General features: G+C 47.2%; 2 protein-coding genes, 1 long non-coding RNA gene and 1 pseudogene across 5 annotated transcripts in view; 3 read left to right on the top strand and 1 right to left on the bottom strand.

Moving 5' to 3' along the window:
• Positions 1 to 1714: 1714 nt before the first annotated feature.
• On the bottom strand, positions 1715 to 19291 carry LOC112671860 (uncharacterized). Of its 2 annotated transcripts, none has more exons than XR_007413783.1 (3): positions 19185 to 19291; positions 2849 to 2916; positions 1715 to 2730 (listed from the first exon to the last, which is right to left on the bottom strand). It is a non-coding gene; the product is annotated as an uncharacterized LOC112671860 (long non-coding RNA). The 2 variants fall into 2 exon arrangements; XR_003143905.3 differs by lacking the exon at positions 19185 to 19291 and adding an exon at positions 14719 to 16692.
• Positions 6417 to 6600, top strand: LOC112675758 (U4 spliceosomal RNA; annotated as a pseudogene).
• On the top strand, positions 8449 to 8853 carry LOC112671853 (60S ribosomal protein L39). Its single transcript, XM_025466209.3, has one exon. The coding sequence runs from the start codon at positions 8497 to 8499 to the stop codon at positions 8650 to 8652; it is 156 nt and encodes a 51-aa protein (XP_025321994.1). The 5' UTR covers positions 8449 to 8496; the 3' UTR covers positions 8653 to 8853.
• KCNK12 (potassium two pore domain channel subfamily K member 12) overlaps positions 17114 to 20033 on the top strand; it is a 66334-nt gene continuing 63414 nt past the window's right edge. For both annotated transcript variants that reach the window (XM_049115873.1, XM_025466200.3), the window contains exon 1: positions 17114 to 18671. In XM_049115873.1, coding sequence (XP_048971830.1) covers positions 18281 to 18671 — 391 coding nt within the window. In that variant the 5' untranslated portion in view covers positions 17114 to 18280. The remainder of the gene's footprint in view (positions 18672 to 20033) is intronic.

Raw genomic sequence — 20033 nt, 5'->3', positions numbered from 1 at the left:
TAGCCCCAGCAAGTAGTCCCAGGTGGGGGTCCTTGCTCAACCGGTTAACCAGAATAGCTATTGTTACAGGTGTGGAGCTCATTTAGTAGGTGACCATTCCATGCTAAGATACGTGACACACATACCCTGTAGAGACCTGGATCCTGAAAGCTACACAACTGCTGAGAGCAATCAAAGATCTAAACAGATAGAGAGATATACTTGCTCATGGCTCATAGGACTCAATGTTGTTAAGATGTCAATTACCCTCAAATTGTTCCATAGAGTCGATGAAATCCCAATCAAAATCCTAGGAGTCTCTTTTGTAGAAATTGACAAGCTGATTCTAAAATTTACATGAACTAATCAAAACAACTTTGAAAAAGAACAAAGCTGGAGGAACATTCCCTGACTTCAAGTTTATTATAAAGTTAGTCAAGACGAGGTGGTATTGGAATAAAGATAGACACATAGATCAATGGCACAGAATAGAGAGTCCAGAAATAGACTCACACATCTATGCACAAATGATTTTCAACAAAGGTACAGAGGCATCATGGAGGAGAAAGAATCATCTTTTCATCAAATGGTGCTGGAATAAATGGAGATCCAAATGCAAAAGAATGAACTTTAATTCATGCCTCTCACTATATGAAAAAATGGCCTCAAAATGAATCATAGACTTAAATGTAAAGCTGACAACTATAAAACTTGTAGAAGAAAATAGAAGGAAAGTTTTGTGGCCTTGGCTTGGCAAGGTTTCCTTGGCTATGACACCAGAAGCATGACACAAAAAAGAAGGAAACTGATGAATTGGACTTCATCAAAATGAAGAATTTCTGCTGTTTTTGGGGCACCTGGCTCACTCGGTAGAGCACACAGATCTTGATCTTGGTGTTGCAAGTTTGAGCCTCATGTTAGGTATAGAGATTACTTAAAAATAAAATCTTAAAAAACAACAACCAAGGAATTCCTGCTGTTGGAAATACACTGTTAAGAGAATGAAAAGATAAGCCACAGATTGGGCGAAAATATTTGCAAATCACATATTGGATAAAAGACTTGTATTCAGTATATAACATGGAACTCTTAAAACTCAAGAAAACTAGCAACTCAATTTTTTAAAAATGGCAAAAGAAAACTATAGAAGAGACCAGATGCCCATCAACAGATGAATGGATAAAGAAGATGTACTTCTTTATGTGTATATACACAATGTGTGTATCAAACTGTGTATATGCACAATGGAACACTACTCAGCTATCAAAAAAAGAAATTTTGCCATCTGCAATGATGTGGATAGAACTAGAAGATATGCTAAGCGAAATAAGTCATTCAGAGAAAGACAATTATCATACGATCTCACTCATATGTGGAATTTAAGAAACAAAACAGGATCATAGGGGAAGAGAGGAAAAAATAAAACAAGACAAAATCAGAGAGGGAGGCAAATCATAAGAGACTCTTAATCATAGGAAACAAACTGAGGGTCGCTGGAGAGGGGTTGGGGGACAGGGTAACTGGGTGATGGACATTATGGAGGACATCTGATGTAATGAGCACTGGGTATTATATAGGACTGATGAATGACCTCTATCTCTGAAACCAATAATATATGTTAATTAATTGAATTTAAATAAAAATTTTAAAAATTGGCAAAAGATTTGAACAGACACTTCATCAAAGAAGATACAGAGGGCAAATAAACACATAAAAAGATGCTCAGTATCACTGATCATTGAGAAATGTAGATTTTTTATTTGAGAAATGTAGATTAAAATCATGATGGGCTATATACACCTATAATGGCTAAAATTAAGAAGGGAGGACCAAACCAATGGTTGGAAAGGATGTGAAACAACTGGAACTCTCATACACTGCTGGTAGAAGTATAAATGGTATAATCACATTAGAAAACTGTTTCTTATAAATTAAACAAACATCTACCATATGATCCAACCATTTCCCTCTTAGATATTTCTCTCAAGAAACCAAAGCATATGTCCATTCAAATACTTGTACACAAATATTCATAAGAGCTTTATTTGTAATAATTCCAAACTAGAAACACTCCAAATATCCATCAACTAGGGAATGGGTAAGCAAATTGTCATATATACACATATAATGGACCACTATCCAGTGATAGAAAGGAATGAACTGTCAATCCAACCAATAATATAGACAAGCCGAAAATAATTATGCCAAGAAGTCACACCAAAAAGAGCACATACTGTTTCATTCTAGAAAATGCAACTAGGGGTACCTGGCTGGCTCAAGTCAGTAGAGAATGTGACTCTTAATCTCAAGGTCATGAGTTTAAGCCCCATGTTGGGTAATGAGTTTACTTAAAATAAAACAAGATAAAATAAAATAAAGTAAAATAAAATAAAAATGCACTAATCTGTAGTTTGATCAGTGGTTGCCTGGGGGTAGATACAGAAAGAGGGGCAGGAGAGGGAATTACAAAGGACCACACAAGGAAAGTTACAGGGATGATGTTCATGGTCTTGTGGTGATATTTTCACAGGTATATGCACATGTAAGAACTCATGAAACTGCACACTCTAGATGTGTGCAATTTGTTGTTTATAAATTATACTTCGGGGATCCCTGGGTGGCGCAGCGGTTTAGCGCCTGCCTTTGGCCCAGGGCGCCATCCTGGAGACCCGGGATCGAATCCCACGTCGGGCTCCCGATGCATGGAGCCTGCTTCTCCCTCTGCCTATGTCTCTGCCTCTCTCTCTGTGACTATCATAAATAAATAAAAATTAAAAAAAAATAAATTATACTTCGATAAATCTTTTTGGGGAAATACAAACCTCCAAATTCTCTGCATTGCATTCAGTGTAAACGACCCAGTCCTTACCCTGGCAAAGTTTCACAGCTGACTGCCCTCCATTCACATTGCTGTTTCCTTAGCCCCCAGAACAGTGCCTGGAACACAGAAAGAAATATAGATAAATATATGTATTTGTCAAATGACTGCCTTTAAGGCCCACAATTAATCTGAGTTGTATGATAATTTTTAAAAATATCTTTATTTATTTATTCATGAGAGAGAGAGAGGGGCAGAGACACAGGCAGAGGGAGGAAGCAGACTTCCCGCAGGGAGCCCTATGGGGGTGGGAGCTTGATCCTGGGATTCCGGGATAGCGCCCTGAGCTGAAGGCAGACGCTCAACCGCTGAGCCATCCAGGAAGGAGTCCCTGATTTGTATGATAATTGTTGTTAAGAATAAGTTGGGAGTCCTTAAACAATCAAACATTGAGTTACCATACGACTCAGCAATTTCACACCTAGATATGTTCCCAAGAGAAATGAAAATATGCATCCATACAAAAAATTGTTCATAACCCAAATGTCCAACAGCTGCTGACTCAATAAATATCCATACCATGGACTATTCTTTGGCCATAAAAAGGAACCATGTATCACAAGATGGGTGAACCTTGAAGACATTACTCTAAGTCACAAAAGAGCACATATTATATGATTCCACTTATATGAAAAGTCCAGATTAGGCAAATCTATAGAGATAGAAAGTAGAGCTGCTTCTTGGGTGTTGATAGGGAGATGGCGGGTGATAGCTAGAGGGTATAGGGTTTCTTTTGAGGGTGATTAAAAATGTTCTGAGATTGAGGTAATGGTTGTATACATCTGTGAATATACTAAAAACCACCGAATCATACATTTAAGTGGGTAAGTTGTATGGTATATAGATTATAGCTCAATAAGGCTGTTTAAAAATAAAGAACACAGGATCAGGGGCAGAAGGCACAGCTCCTGCTCAGAGTTTGAGTGGAGAGTGCTAAGCCTTTCCTTGTGTTACCATCAGCTCACCAGCACACTTAGGACCCTCTGAAGAGGTCCACTGTGCCCAACAGTGAAGAGGCTAAGGGCCCAGAGAGGGTACTGGGTTTGCTCAGGTCACATTGACAGCAGAACTCTTCCTCTTAGGACAAGCAAATGAAAACATGTCACTTGCAGGTCTACAGCCCACGGCTGGGCTCTTTCTGCTGCCTTGAGCTGTACTGAGCTATGTGACATCCCCCAATTGCCTCACAATGATAATACCTTCTATTTATACCAAACACCTCTTCTCCCAGGAGAGCACTGTGTTTTCCCAACACTGAATCATTAAGCCAGCCAGACTGAATTGAATCAAACTCCACAGGAGCCACTCACAACAAGCCTACCCCTTTCTCATTCCTGTCCAGTCCTTCACGCACTGTTCTGATGTTCATAGCCAAACAGGCAAGTCAAGAACATTGGTCTTCTACACACCTGCCCCACTTGAGGGACCTCTCCCTGTATCCTGCTCCAGACCAGTGGTGGGGGTGGGGGTTGTGTCACTCCAGAGCCCTCTATCATGGGAAAAATGTAATGTGGGAGAGACAGGTCTTTAAGTATAACATTGCCCTTTCTATAAACATTTAAATCATCAAAACTCAAACGCGAGAACTGCTAATGAATGATATTTCGGCACTAAATATCACTAAAGAGAAATATATTGAGAGTGGCACTGGAACTTTTTCTAATTCTTAAGCTATACCACATAGGCTGCTGTCTATTTTGCTTAAGTGAAAGCTCAACATAGGCTCCTGGTCACCGTGGTCAGAGGGTTCTCCCCTGGGGAAAGCCTCCTGGCTCACTGGAGAAATGACAAGGAAGGGGCTCATGGCCTCTGTTAGCCCTTTCTCCTTAGTAAAGATCCAACTGGTCCTGGGCAGTCTATAGCCCTGGCCTAAGGAACAGAAAGTAGGGAGAGATCCCGGAAGGAGCCTGCATGAGTCTGACTGGATTGATGGATGGGTGTCCCATATGCATCACCACCACACACAGCCTTACCTTCTCTGTACCTCTATCCTACTCTGCTACCTGGCACAGTCCCTCAGGGCCAGAAGGATCAAGATAATGCTAGGGGTAGAGGTATCCTACATGCATGCCCACTCCTGACACTGCCACCCACAGTCAATTGTTCTTTCAAGAGCAAGTCCTTCCTATAAGCACAGTGTGCCTGCCCTGGGCCACCTTCTATGGGCAAAAGCACATCCTCTACCCCACCTGGGCAGATGCAGAGTGTTGGTTAGGTGAGAGCCCAAGAGTGCCTCTCTGAGTACGGTGGGGACATCTGGCACAAAATCCTCAGGGGCTGCAGTCCTAATTAATAGCTTTTCCCACAGAGCCTGGGGTCTCAGGGTCAGGAACTGCTTAGGGGTCATTTAGTCATCCCCCTATGCCCACCCCCCTCATCTATCTCCTGCATCCTTTGTCAACATCAATAGCACTAAAAGAGCAAGAGTTCTAGTGCCCATCTTCTCTACCATGGCCTTGCCCATCCCCCTCTGCCTTTCATTACCAAGGCCTTTTGGTGTTGCCTGTGGTCAAAGGCCCTTACCCCATCGGTAGCCTTGGTAACATCTGCTTCCTGAGAGGACATCAAGGGGATGGGGCAATGGAGCCCCAGGGATCACATAAAACCCATCTTTAAATAAAGCAATTTACTGGCCCTTTGAAAATCTGTGACATAGAACATTCCCCAAACCACACATGCCTCCCCTCCTACAGAGAGAGAGGGTGTCCAAGCATTGGCTTCTATCATGTCATAATCAGAAGACCAGTTCAAGAGCATTAGATTTTCTATATGGAAACTTACAAATATTTGAGAATCATTATGAACCTGCAATCAGAGGGGTGCCTGCGTAGCTCAGTCACTTAGGCACCTGCCTTTCGCTCAGGTCATGGTCACAGGGTCCTGGAATGGAGCCCCAACTTGGGCTCCCTGCTCAATATAGAGCCTCTTTCTCCCTTTCCTCCCTGCTTGTGCTCCATCTCTCTCTCTCAAATAAATAAATAAAATCTTAAAAAAAAACAAACTGAAATTAGAAAATCATCACTTACATCTGTTGGATTTGTAAGATTTGGGTAATCAAAATACCAATAGCAATAGAAACAATATATCTTACTCTATTATAGCACTTTGAGTGTGTCAAATACACTATATAAGTTGTAAAAATAGAGTGAACATTTGATTAGAATAATAGAGTATTAGAGAAAGGCATTCTCAGATGGATACTTTGTTTGTGAAGGCCAGGTTTCATGACAGATGTTTGCATGTGTATGAAAGACAAACAAGCACCTCAAATGCTACTCAGCTTTCCAAGACTCCTGGGAATGGGCACGTGGGGGCACCCAGCAGTGCTACTATTTTTTTTTTTTTTTTAGTGCTGCTATTGATGCAGATGAACTTGACAGCTGTGAGCTGAGCGCTGAAATAGGGAGTCACTTCCCTATGTAGCCCCTGCAAGTTGCAACATCACTGAGGCCAGTGGTGGGGAGCACATCTCATCATGCATCTGCTGGGCAACTGCTGTTTGTAGAGTAGCTGCAGGAAGATCCTGGTGCTAATAATGAATGCCCTCAGTAGGCACTCAAGCTTTGCACAGTGGCAGTATCATTGCCAATGAGGTTTATCCGAGGTGCAATTATTGCTAATTGAAAACCTCAGTAGGCACTCAGCTCCCACTCACAATGGCCAGTCAAAACCAGCATGCACATACCAAGAGTGGGAACAAGGGCCAGAGTGGGTGATTTGGATTATTGCTGTGCCTCTAGCCAGTTGCAAAATCCTAGACTTTAATGAAGATTCAGAGAAGGAAAGTTTGGGAGCAAGGTGGGCTGGAAGGCACCCAGCCCCAACATGGTCAGTGTGATCATCACCCCCTCTCATTTGACACTTGAGAAACTTGAGGCCCAGAGATAGAAAGGGACTTACTTAAGGTCACATGGTGGGTAGGCAGCAGATAAAGCCCAAATATCCTGGCCCTGGTTTGACTCTCTCTACAGTCCCCTGGGTTGGCATTCCCACATTTTATGATGGATGGACCCAAAGGCCCGGGTTTGGAGAGACAGACCATTCCACAGCCTCGACCCTCCTTGAAATTCAGCCCAAATTAGCCTGCCGTCTCTCAGCAATGCTCTGGAGGAGGCCACCCAGAAAGAAAGTATGAATAGAGAGACTGAGGGATATTGCCCAGAAGTGCCTCTCCCAGCAGCTGAAGAGAGAGGCTATTCTAGGACACGGCTCCTCATAGGTCTGAGGGGAAATAGCTTCCTCATCTGTGATCATTCCTGGGTGTCACTTTGTGTCATCGGAGTACCAGCCCAGGAACAATTCCAGACCAGTGAAGACTACTCTCCTGGGGGTCCTGGGAACAGTAAAGGGCACAACTGTGGCATCTCAGCTCTCCTTGAATCACACAGGACAATAAAAAGGGGATTTGTATTCAGCTCCTGTGGAAAAAGAATCTGGCAACTTCTCAGAAAGGTAGACAAAGAATTAATATATGACTCAACAATTCTGCTCCTAGGAACATACCCAGAAGAATTGAAAAGGTGTTCAAACAAACCCTTGAACAAGCGCATGAATGTTCATAGTGGCACTACTCACAATAGTCAAAAGGTGGAAATGACCCATGTGTGCATCAACAGGTGAAGAGGTAAACAAAATGTGGCATATCCATACAACAGTATACTATTCAGCCTTACAAAGAAATGACACACTAACATATGCTAGTATTAATGAACCCCAAAAGCATTACGCTAAGTAAAAGAAGCCAGTCACGAAAAGTCAGGCATAGTATGAGTCCATTTATATGGAATATCCAAAATAGGTAAATCCATAGAAACAGAAAGTAGATTGGTATTTGCCCCCTTGGCAGGTTTGGCCTCCATTATAGACTTGGTGATGACTGACCAAGGAATATATCCACCAGAAGGCATTCATTTCAGGAGGCTTCCGTCTTCCAGAGCAGGTAATGACCTACCCCTCAGACTCCACCCTTGTCCCCACTCAGGTCCTCTGCCTGGATGAAGGAATACTGCAGGTACTGAGCTCCTCCAGGAGTAAGGAGGTGGGAGTAGGGCAGAGGCAGGGAGAGTGTGGGAACTAGGCCCTTTGCCCCGGCCCAAGTCAGGCAAGCATCCAACTTATATTCAGAATCTGCTGAGTCTCTACAAAGCTCTTTTTAAAGAACGAGTACTGACCCCCATGTCAGGGAAGTAAGGAAGCTACTGCCTACTGACTTGAAAATTTAATTAACCATCTCTGTCTAGCTCCTTGCTTAAGAAACAGGACACTTCTCTCTAGAGGGAAAAGGAGATGATTTGCAATCTTGTTGAAATGTGGAAGGAATCCAGTGTGCTGGAGGAAAGTACAGGAGGCGAATGTAGAATATAGTTTTGGAGAGTGCTTGGTAGGATGGAGAGGCTGGGAGCTAGAAAACAGGGCTGACCTCTCTGGCTGTGTCACTCTGCTCAGCCCACTTAGCTTCACTATGCTCCCCACCGGCTCCTAACCCTTTAACCAACCCACCATGTCCCAAACATATAAAAACAGTCCTTACAGAAAAAAGCAAACTGTACAACAGAAAGCCTTTTACAATCACAAATTAACCAGCCCCGCTCTCTCCTTTCCGCCACCATCCTGGTTGCGTGTGGTTGACTGTGATCGCCATGTCTTCTCACAAGACTTTCAGAATCAAGCGATTCCTGGCCAAGAAACAAAAGCAGAATCGTCCTATTCCCCAGTGGATTCGGATGAAAACTGGTAATAAAATCAGGTACAATTCCAAGAGGAGACACTGGAGAAGAACCAAACTGGGTCTGTGAGGAAGCATCGCACATCATGAAATAGCAAACATAATTGGCACACATATTTAAGCCACATGGAGATCACATGTTCCTATCTTATCAATATGGAAACATCCTTCCTACCTGGCCAATAGACATGTCTTATCAAGAGAATGATTTTCTCTGTTACTATGCCTCTATACCAGTAGGTTGGTTCAGTAATAAATGTGAGACCTTTCAGCTGAGCTGCTGTTGTGTCCTGATTTGTGAAGTACTGAATTGCCCCTCCTGTCAGATCTCACATAGCAGCGTCTGATAGAACTTTCTGCAGTGATAGAAATGGCCCTTGACAACAAAGTATTTAAAGTGTGGCTAGGGGACGCCTGTGTGGCTCTGTCTGCTAAGCGTCTGCCTTTGGCTCAGGTCTTGACGGGGAGTCAGCATGTCTCTCTCTCTGCTCCTCCCCCTGCTCATGTGCTTTCTCTCAAATAAAATCTTTTTTTAAAAAAAACAAACAAACAAACAAACAAAAACAAATTAACCAGCCCCTTGTGGCAACCTGTTAATGCAAATTTGCCTCTGTGAGCTGTGTCATCCATCATGAATGTTTCAGTCAAAACTGCATGTTTGTACTGATTGCCTGCTTCCACTAACCAGACAGCCCCATGGACTCAATTGGTTGGATGGACTCTGGAGTCAGGCTGTCTGGGTTTAAATTCCAGCTCTGCCATTCGCTAGCTGTGTAAAGTTGGGCAAATCAGCTAACCTCTGTGCCTCAATTTTATCATCTATAAAATGGGGCAATAGAAATATTTACCTTATAGGGTTGTTGTGAAGACTAAAAGTATAACCATATCTAAAGCATTTAGAATAATGCTTGCAACAGTATGTGCCAAGAAAATGTTAATTTATAACAAATTACTACTGAAAAAGAGGTGGAGAATGGATTTGAATTGTAACTGGCAGTCTGGTTGAGAAGCCAAACCCAAATATTTACTAATATTTTAATGAAGAAGGAAAGAGTATGAAAAAAGACAAGGGAGAGAGAAGAAGGGGACCTAAAAATTTCAAGAAGACCTGCCAATGTGAAATCCAGCTTACACTTCATTTGGGAGGGCATAATGTCAACATTATCAATATCAATATCAATATCAATATCAACAAATGATATTCTCTCAGATAGATAGATAGATAGATAATAGATAGATGATAGATAGATAGATAGATAGATAATAGATGATAGATAGATAGATAGATAGATAGATAGATAGATAGATAGATAGATGATAGAGCGAGCCAGTAAACCAAATAGGGAGTCATTAAAATAATAACAGGGGTGCCTGGCTGGCTCAGTTGCTATAACATGTGACTCTGGATCTCAGGGTCATGCATTCAACCCCCATGTTAGGTTTAGAGATTAATTTTTAAAAAGAACAAAAAGGAAAAAGTAATTAACAACAATTATCCTCTTAGGATAATGGGATAGAGTTTGGGTGATTTTTGTTTTCTTTTTTCGCTTTATTAAAATTTTCAAGTATTCTATGTTAGCTACACATTATTTATTCATACAGTCTTTAAAAAGTTATGTCAAGGGGTACCTGGGTGGCTCAGTTGGTTGAGCATCTCCCTTTGGCTCAGATCATGATCCCAGGGTCCTGGGATCGAGTCCCACATTGGGCTCCCTGCTCAATGGGAAGTCCGTTTGTCCCTCTCCCTCTGCTGCTTCCCCTGCTCATGTTCTCTCAATATATATCAAATGGGTGGGTAAAATCTTAAAAAAAAAAAAAAAGTTATGTCAAAACCCATTTGGGACAAATCAATATATGTATGGTCTTACCTACAGAACAAAAAAAATCTGGGTCATATTTTAAAATAAAAGCTGAAATAGACATTTAAAAATTAAGAAGTTATTTGACATTGGAAGAGAGAGCTCACAGAGATGTTTAGACAAGGAACCCACAGATTTCTGGATGGGTATGAGAATTAGGAGGCAAGGCATGGTCCCCAGTAGCCTCTAGACAACTCCTCACTCTAGGATTCTGGGCTTCATTTTCAAGCTCCTTATAACCAGACAGGCATCAGTGGCTTCATTAATCCTTGGGCATCCTGCTGACATAAAGATGACAGTACAGGGGCTCAGTCGGTTAAGCATCCAACTCTTAATTTCAGCTCCGGTCATAATCTTAGGGTCGTTAGATAGAGCACTTCATTGGATTCTGTTCTGAGTGTGAAGCCTGTTTGGGATTCTCTCTCTCCCTCTCCCTCTGCACCTCCCTGCTGGTACTATATCTCTCTAAAATAAATTTTTTAAAAAGATGACTGTACATTCTTCACAATGACAGATATGGAAACTGGAACCCAGGGAGGTCTTAACACTAGAGTCTGTGGCTCTACACTCATCTCTCTTTTCTTCTGCAGACACAGCTTGATCCACACTTCCCTCAGTATGCTGGTGTACATGGGGAAATGGAGAGTTTGTCCATTGGCTTCATTAATCCACCTATATTAGATATCTGACACTCCTCCTGGAAGGAAAACTCTCACCTTTGGGTTTCCCACAGTCAGGTATTGCATGCACTCAAGATATGTTATAAGAATGACAGGCCAGCTGATGAAGTCATGGATTATAAAAGACAGAGGAACTTTCTTCTCTGCTGGCCATATTAAATACAATATGCTCTTTCCTGCTTCCACATGAACACTCAGGCCAACTTTCCTTGCTGGGATGTTGCCTTTCTTCTAGTCCATCTGAACTCTATCCATTCTTCAGGACCAGCCTACGGTCTGCCTGCTACCCAAAGCTTCTTCTGACTGCTGCAATCCTCACCACAGGCTCCCTTCTCTGATCTGTGATCATTACCACACAGTCAGATCCTAACTGTATCTGCTGTGTCATGGTCCTTACTGCTTCACATATGTGTAACTTCACTCCTGAGCCAGGCTTTCAGCTCTTGCAGGGACAGTAGAGCTCAGCGCTTGCCCATGCCTACACACACACACACACACACACACACACACACATCACATTGTCTTGTACCTGATGAATTCTCAGTAAATAACTATTCACTGATTATTTGGAAATATACCAGGAAGCAGCTGAATAAGCATAGGCAGTCTTAACAAGTTAAGTTAGGAATCTTCATCTACCAACTATATATTGTCTACAAGAGACTCACTTAAGATCCAAAGACACAAACAGATTGAAAATAAATGGGTGGTGGGGCACCTAGGTGGCTCAGTAGATTAAGCATCTGACTCTTGGTTTCAGCTCAAGTCCTGATCTCAGAGTCCTGGGATCAAGCCCCTGGGGCAGACTCTGCTCTCAGGATGGAGTCTGCTTGATGATTTCTTTCTCTCTCCCTCTGGCCCTCCCCCACCACTTGTGCATGCTCTCTCTCTCAAAAAAAAAAAATTTTTTTTTTAATGAAAGTAAACAGGTGGAACCGACATTCCATGTAAATAACCAAAAAAGAGAGGGGGAGTGACTACACTCTGACAAAATAAATTTTATCATTTTTTAAAAATATATTTTACTTATTCATTTGACAAAGAAAGAGAGAGAGAGAGATTGAGAGAGAGAGGGAGGGGGGAGTGTACAAGTAGGTGGAACAGCAGGCAGAGGGAAAGGGAGAAGCTGACTCCCCACTGAGCAAAAGGCCCTGGTGGGGCTTGATCCCAGGACCCTGGGATTATGACCTGAGCCAAAGGCAGACATCCAACTGACTGACCTACCCAGGCATCCCTAAAATAGACTTTAAGTTAAAAATTGTTACAATAGACCAAAAGAGGACACTACATATTGATAAAAAAGTGAATCCATCAAGAAGCTATAATAATTATAAACATATATGCACCAAACAACAGAGTCCCAAAAATGAAGGAAACACTGACAAATTTGAAGGGAGAAATGAGTCTTATGATAGTAGTTGAAGACTTAAATACTCATTTATTTATCTATCTATTTATTTATTTGAGAGAGAGAGTATACACAAGTGGGGTGGGGGTGGGGGTGGGGTTAGGGCAAAGGGAGAAAGAGAAGCAGACTCCCTGCTGAGCAGGGAGCCCTGAGATCATGACTGGAGCTGAAGGCAGACTGTTAACTGACTGAGCTACCCAGGCACCCCTAAATACCCACTTATAATAATAGATAGGAAATCTAGACAGAGGATCAGTAAGAAAATAGAGGCTTAGGCAGTCCAGAAGGAACCCCCTCCTCCAAATGCCAATCGGAAAGAAAAGAAGCATGATCGCCCCTGTTATTGCAAGCCCCTCTATACCATTTGCAGCACTGCTTATCTATCACTTTACCATGAGGAGCCACCTTGAGCACCAAAACTACTTTCCTCTCAGGTCACAAGCTGAGGCTCAACCAACTCTGGTCTTCAGATCCCACAGAGTGCCAAGAAGATGTGCCTATGGGACATCTGGTATCAGTTACATCCTCTGCTACCAAAGCATTTAGACACTTGTCTGAGCCTAGCTTCCAGTCCAACTCCTCATCCTCAAAGTAATTTCATTTCCAAGGGCCTTTCTCCCAGCTCCTAGGCTGTGGTTAGACACTACCCCCTACCCTTCCTCAACAAGGCTTTATGACCTCAAGTTCAGGGAATACATCTTTCCTTTCATTCCAGAAGGTCCTGGGTGAAATTGGTTTGGTCCTCCTCTGCCACCAGCTGTGTAAAACAATGTGAGGAAATATTTGCCATATCACATAAAACATAAAAGATTTTCCTTTTTCCTAATTCTGGAAGGATAAGAGGAGGAGGCTTTCTGCAACTGTACAACTCAAGTGACCCTTCACATGATAGAGATGATCACCTTCTCCAGATCCAGAATTTATATAAATACACACACACACACACACACATCTATCTTGTTATACAACTAATTGCCAATGAGTAATAAATAATAGAGAAGTTCTGAGATCACGAAGATCAAAGAGATTTGGAGGCACCCAGCACATTCTGAATTTGCTACTTGGAATACAGAATTTTTCATGAGAATTTTAGCAACACAGATTAATTTTTAAGAGAAAGTATTTTCTGGAGCAAACTTATTTTATTCAAGTTAATTTCATAATCAATTTTCTCTGTAGCATAGCTAAACTTTTCCCAATTTTTCCTATTTATTTTATGTTTTAAAGATTTTATTTATTTATTTGTGAGAGAGAGAGCAAGAGAGAGCACAAGCAGCGGGGAAGGAAGAGGGAGAGGGAGAAGCAGACTCCCTGCTGAGCAGGGAGCCCCATGTGGGGCTTGATTCCAGGACCCTGAGATTGTAGTCTGAGCTGAAGGCAGATGCTTAACTGATTGAGCCACATTGGCGCCCCTATCTTTTTTATTTTAAAGAAATTATTTTCCTTGGGATAAATTATTTTCTATTCCTTTTTTTTTCAATAAAAAAATTGACCAACTAGTTGTATTTGTATTTTTAGTAGCTTTATTGAGATGTAGTTCACATATCATACAATTCACTCATTTAAAATATACAATTTGAAGCTTTTTAGTATATTCACAGAACTGTCTAATCATTGCCACAATTTTAGAATATTTTTATCACCCTCAAAGAAACTTCCATAACCATTAGCAGTCACTCGTTTCTCCTCAATTCCTCAGCCTCAAGCCACCACTAAGTTATTTCCATCTTTGTGGATTTTCCTATTCTGGACATTTCTTACAAATGAAATCATACACTAGGTAATCTTTTGTGACTGGCTTCTTTCACTTCATGTAATATTTCAAGATTCATTCATGTTGCAACCCATGTCAGTACCTCATTCTTATTTATTGTTGAATATATCATTGTATGGATATATTTCATTGCATTTATCCATTCATAAGTTGATGGACACTTATGAACTTGATGGGATGTTTCCACTTTTTGGCTGTTATTGATAATGCTACTATGAACATTCATGGACAAGCTTTTGTGCGGATATATCTTCCATTAATCTTGGGTATATATGTAGGGGTAGAATTGCCAATTGGGTGCATTTTGCCTTCCCTAATTTTCCTGGTTAATGCTCCTGCCACCATGTTTTCTTTTATAAAAGACAGAGAGGAACAGAAAAAGTGAAGACGACCTGTACCTGGTTAGGTATCTTACCTGAAGTTCTCAAGGACACGGCAAAATCAAATGATCTTAGGATCGAAATGATGTCATCAAAGTGATCGGGTCAGAGCATCCTACAAAGGAAAAGTTTTCTGGAAAGGAGTTCTAACCTGAGTTGAGCTATATATTTGAAGAGCTGGAGAGGAGAAGGACAATGGCACTCCAGCAGGGGCCATAGCACAGGCAAAGGCCTGATGATTAGGGACGATAAGCAGGACATGGGAGAATTTGAGGCTAGAATAATTTTCGGGAATCACATCAGCAAGGGTTTTGAATGGCAGTCCCGAGGGTTTGAAGACTAAATTTTTATAGCCTTGGGGGAGCCACGGAAGACTGGGATCCAGGGACATTAGTCACATGATCAGATCAAATGGCATGATCACAGCAATGAGTGGCAGATGCTGGCAATGGAGCTATAAAGGGAGACATCTGAGATAGCAAGCCTTCATCCCTAGGAGGCTCTTGCAGCAATTCAGGGCCAAGGTAAAGGCTTTGAAGATAGCCAGCTGGAAATCAGTGACTTAAATATTGATTCAGTGAGCAAAAGTGGCATTCGTCATGGGGCTGGGCCCCCAAAGGACTCCGTGCCTCTGTGCAGGGAACTCATCATTTTCCTATTATATAAATTGATTAGATCATTCAGAGTTGAGATTGATGCCAGGGGTTTGCTGCTAATCAAGCTAGAATAACAAGCTGGAGGACAAGGTAGGCCCTCTGCCAACTGGGCAAGGAACTGGTCCAGAGGCACAGAACACTGCAGCAAAGCGCTCTGTCCCTGCCTTGGGAGTCTGGGCAAAGAAAGCCACCGAGAGGCCTGGCAATGCCCTTCAGCTGCATCTGGAGGCTTCCCACGCCAACTCCTGGGGTGACACCTCTCAGGGTTTCTGTCAGGGCTGACCAGTCAAGTAGAATCCAGCTCCAAAGGTCCATGGCTGGGTTGTCCCCCTGGCTGCAGGAACTCAAAGAGATGGGGGTATTGTAGGGAAGAGAGAAGTCGGGGAAACACCGCTGGAGAGCTGAAGAGAGGCAAAGACTTGGAGACAGTGTAACTGAAGTGCATTTTGCAAATAATAGCGATAGTCTACAATGGGAATAATTTGTGTTGTTTAAGGCTCCCATGATGAATGAGATATCCTCTTCCTCGGGCAAAGGTTCCCCTGCCCCTTTCTAAGAAGATCACTACAAAACTTGATATATGCCACCCATAGCCAGAAATCCTAGTTCTGACTATGGTGGTGGAGTCTCTTCTCGTTTGTCCCTTCCTTACACACAGGGGAGTGCAGTTGGCTCTATCTGCAAACTGGAACAGCATTTCTAGAAAGATCCAAGTCTCCAGTGTACCTCATTTAAGAAAATCAATGCCCCAAATCAGATGCCTTTTAACTTTCTCCTGTTTCCCACCCACCCCCAGGCTCCATGTGGGGGCATGGGGTCAAAGGTACCTAGTTTCTAAGCTGGGAAATGCTCAGTGAGTAGTGGAGGCTCTTTTCGGAACGACTTTGAGCACCCTGACCCTTAGGGGACAGATGATGCTGCCACTACTTTAGGTCGACCTTAGCTTGAGTGTTTTCTATTGTGGTTGCCGGACAGGCTGCGAAATGGGGCGGGGAGATAGTTCTGCGTTTTGCCACAGTTCGCCCACCTAGCGTGTCTAAACACAGTCACCATCACTGTTTTTATTTTCTGTTACCTGCGTAGTCTCATCATCATCATCATCATGGGAAGGTGGGAAACAGAAGGGCTGGCTGCCCGAAGAGGATGGTTTTCCGTCCATACCGAGGGCGAGGGCGTTCCTTACAATAGAACTTTGTGACCCAGGCCAACAAGACCGGACTGTGTTTCGAGGAGAAGCTCCCACAGTCGCGCAGAGCACCCGCGGCTTCCCGGCCGGTCGCAGGACCAAGGGGCGACGATTCCCCGCCCCCGCCGCTCTCAAGAGCACACCCTTTCCTCCGCCCCCCACGCCCGCCTCGGGGGAGCCCGCTAGCGAGCTGCCCCTGCACCTCGCTGACCCGCCCTGCGGCAGCCGGGTTCCTATCCAGGCTCCCCCACCCCGGGCTGCAGAAGTCAGGGAGCTGGGGTGGCGAAAGAAGACGTAGCAGCGGCAGGGTGGGTCTGGACGCCGCCTCCTCCTCCGGTGGCACCTCGATCCCCTACTTGCGCTTGACTCCTCCCCTGTCTCTGTTCCGCAGCGTCCTCGCCCTGTCAGCACGCTGCTGGGTGGCTGCACCTGCCGCCGACTCGGGAGGGGGGCCTCGGGGAAGGAGGAAGGGAGGCAGGTTTGGGGAGCGGCGCAGCAGGGTGGCGGCCTCGCCCCGCCTGCAGGCCCGCGCTCCCGCCGCCGCCCGCCGCCGCCGCCCGCCGCAGCCGCCCGCCGCCGGCCGCCCGCCCCCAGCTGCCGCACCGATGCGCTGTCCGCGGTGCTGACGCCCGCCGCCCGCCCGGCGGGAGCGGAGGAGACGCCCTCCTCCCCAGGTCGCCCGGAGCCGAGCGGCCCCGCCCCCATTCCTGCCCAGGCGGGATCCTTTCCCCCAAAGGAACCGTCAGAGACCCAGCGCCGCGGAAGGATCCAGGAAGAAGCAGCGGGCAGGAGGGAACTTCAACTTGGGACTGCAGCCCGGGAGCCGGCTGCTGGAGGACTCGCGCCGTGTGGCCCCCAGCCCCCGAGACCGCAGCGCACAGCAAGTTGAGCAAAGTTTGGCGGCGGCTTGGAGATAAGGAAGGGACTCCGGAGCCAGCTCGGCGGGGCCGCGCAGGGCTCCCACCGCAGCCCGGACACCTGCTTCGGCGCCCGCAGTTAGTGCCGCCGGAACGGCCGGGAGGCGTCGCAGCAGCCCAGCTCCCCACCCCTTTCTTTCCATCCTTATCTCCCCCCCCAACACCCCGCCCCGGGCGCCGGTGACTCCGCCTCTCCGTGCCGGGCGGCTCTCCGGCTGGAGCTGCAAAGGGAGCGCTTCCCGCGACTCGGCTCGCTTCTGAGGCTCCGAAGCCGACGCCGCCAGCCCAGGCCCGGGGGTGGGAGCCGCCTGCCCGCGCAGCCCGCGCCCGGGAGCCGCCGAGCGGGGCGCCTCATGGGACGCCCCCGGGGGCTCTCTCCGTGCCCTCCTGCGGCGTCCCAGTCTAGGCTCCCCGGCTCCGGAGCCCGCCCCGCCCGCAGCCCGCGGCCTGTCTGGAGAGGAGTATGAGGCCCGGGGCCCCGCGGACGCCGGCCACAGGGCGGCAGGGGCCTCGCTTCAGACCCCTGCGCCCGCGGGGGGCGGCTGAGGAACCGCGGGAGCCGGCGAGGCGTCGGGGCGCGGAGCGGAGCGTCCCAGCCCGGGCGCCCGAAGGGCCGCGGGACCCGCGTGCGGCCTGAGCGCCGAGGAGGCGGAGGCGGCGGCGGAGGCGGCGGAGGAGGCGGCGAGGCGCCCCGCCGTCCGGGCTCCGGGGCAGGCGGCAAGGGGCTCCGCGGCGGCCCCGACCCCCGGCCACCATCCTCACGCTTCTGCTCCCGCGGGGGGGATGTCGCGGCCCGGGCCTCGAGCGCCGCCCCGGCCCCGGGGCTGAGCTCCGGACCATGTCCTCCCGCAGCCCCCGGCCCCCGCCCCGCCGCTGCCGCCGCCGCCTGCCGCGCCCCTCCTGCTGCTGCTGCTGCTGCCGCCGCTCGCACCTCAACGAGGACACGGGCCGCTTCGTGCTGCTGGCGGCGCTCATCGGCCTCTACCTGGTGGCGGGCGCCACCGTCTTCTCGGCGCTCGAGAGCCCGGGCGAGGCGGAGGCGCGGGCGCGCTGGGGCGCCACGCTGCGCAACTTCAGCGCGGCGCACGGCGTGGCGGAGCCCGAGCTGCGCGCCTTCCTCCGGCACTACGAGGCCGCGCTGGCCGCCGGCGTCCGGGCCGACGCGCTGCGCCCGCGCTGGGACTTCCCCGGCGCCTTCTACTTCGTGGGCACCGTGGTGTCGACCATAGGTGAGCGGCGCGCCCCGCGCGCGTCTTTCCTCCCCGCGCCTGGCACCTGCCGCCCTCTCCGCCGCCCCGAGGCCGCGGCCGCGTCCCCGGCTCCCCCTTGCCTCCGAGACCCCGCTGCCGGCTCGCGGCCCGCCCTCCCCTCCCCTCCCCGCCCGCGCGCCCCTCCCGACCCTGCTCTTTCCTAACCGGCTTTCTCGGCGCGGGCGGCGGCCCGAGGGGCGCATCGCTGGCGCTCACCCAGCGGGGACTCGCCAGGCAGGGCTGCCCAATGGGGAGAACCCTCAGCCCCGCGCTGGGCCGACCCGCGGCCGCCCGCGCTCCGGCGCTCGCCGGCTCCGAGACTTAACCTCTGCGCGCCTGTTTTCTCCTCTAAAAGGACTTGTGAGCATAAGCGTCCAGGGCCTGCTGGGTCCTTCCCATTTCTCGCGCCCCCTGAGTCTGTTTGCTCATGCAGAGGATTCGGGAAGCCACCCCCCCTCCCCACCCCTCCCCAACACACAGGGTTCTTTTTACCTCTTCCTCCTCCTTTCTTACTTTACCAGGCGATTTCCTTCAGCATCCTCTAGCCCTTGACCCTGGGGAGGGCGACCACTCTCCTCATCTCCTTCCCACCCGCTTCTACACCGCACCCTCCCCTCCCCCCAAGCCCGTTAGACTTGGAAGCCGGGACTTCGCTCTGATTCTCTCCACTCCCTTGGTTTTCTTACCCTTCTTCCTCCACCCCCTTCCCAACTTCTCCAGTTTCTTGACCTCTGTTGTCACCCTGCCATCTTTTCCACCAAGGGAGGGGCTGCTGGGTGGGGTGGCGGAAGGAGAGGTTTCTCTATACATTTTATCAGCCCTTTTCCTTATTTTTGACATAAAACAGTTCACGGTTTCACAACCGTACAAAATATGCAATGTAAATACTCCATTAATAAGCCCCCCACTTCTCCCACTTTGACCCTCTCCCTCTGAGCCTCTCCTGTAGAGATCCTGGAGCCGCTTACTGCTCTGCGCTCCACCCCTTCCGTTTCTTCTTTTGTCACCCACTTTCCCCATCACCCCCCCCTTTCCCTGGATCCTGGGTGTCATGTGAAACAGACCTCCTCCCCAGTTACTACAGAGTGCACAATAAATACAGGATTTCCACTTTGGTGAGATTTTGTGTATGTCCCATCTGCTCCTGCTTTGAGTCCCAGGGTGGGAGAAGGCATTTAGCTGTATCACTAGTCACCCCAAGGTACTATCTCCTGGTGGTAGTTTCAGAGGAGGGGGCTGGATTCACTGGGCTGAGAAATGAGGGACTGTACGGACACACCTTCTGTCCCTAGTTCTCTGGGCTAGTTTGGTATGCCAGCTCAGAGATGGGCACAAACTTAC

Source organism: Canis lupus, chromosome 10 (assembly GCF_003254725.2).
Source record: "Canis lupus dingo isolate Sandy chromosome 10, ASM325472v2, whole genome shotgun sequence".
NCBI lineage: Eukaryota > Metazoa > Chordata > Mammalia > Carnivora > Canidae > Canis > Canis lupus.
Note: the sequence above shows the minus strand (reverse complement) of the source record. Positions and strands in the feature narration are given on the sequence as shown.

What these genes read in the sequence shown, in the direction of transcription:
- LOC112671853 (XM_025466209.3), top strand. Translation starts at nt 8,497, where the DNA reads ATGTCTTCTCACAAGACTTTCAGAATCAAGCGATTCCTGGCCAAGAAA.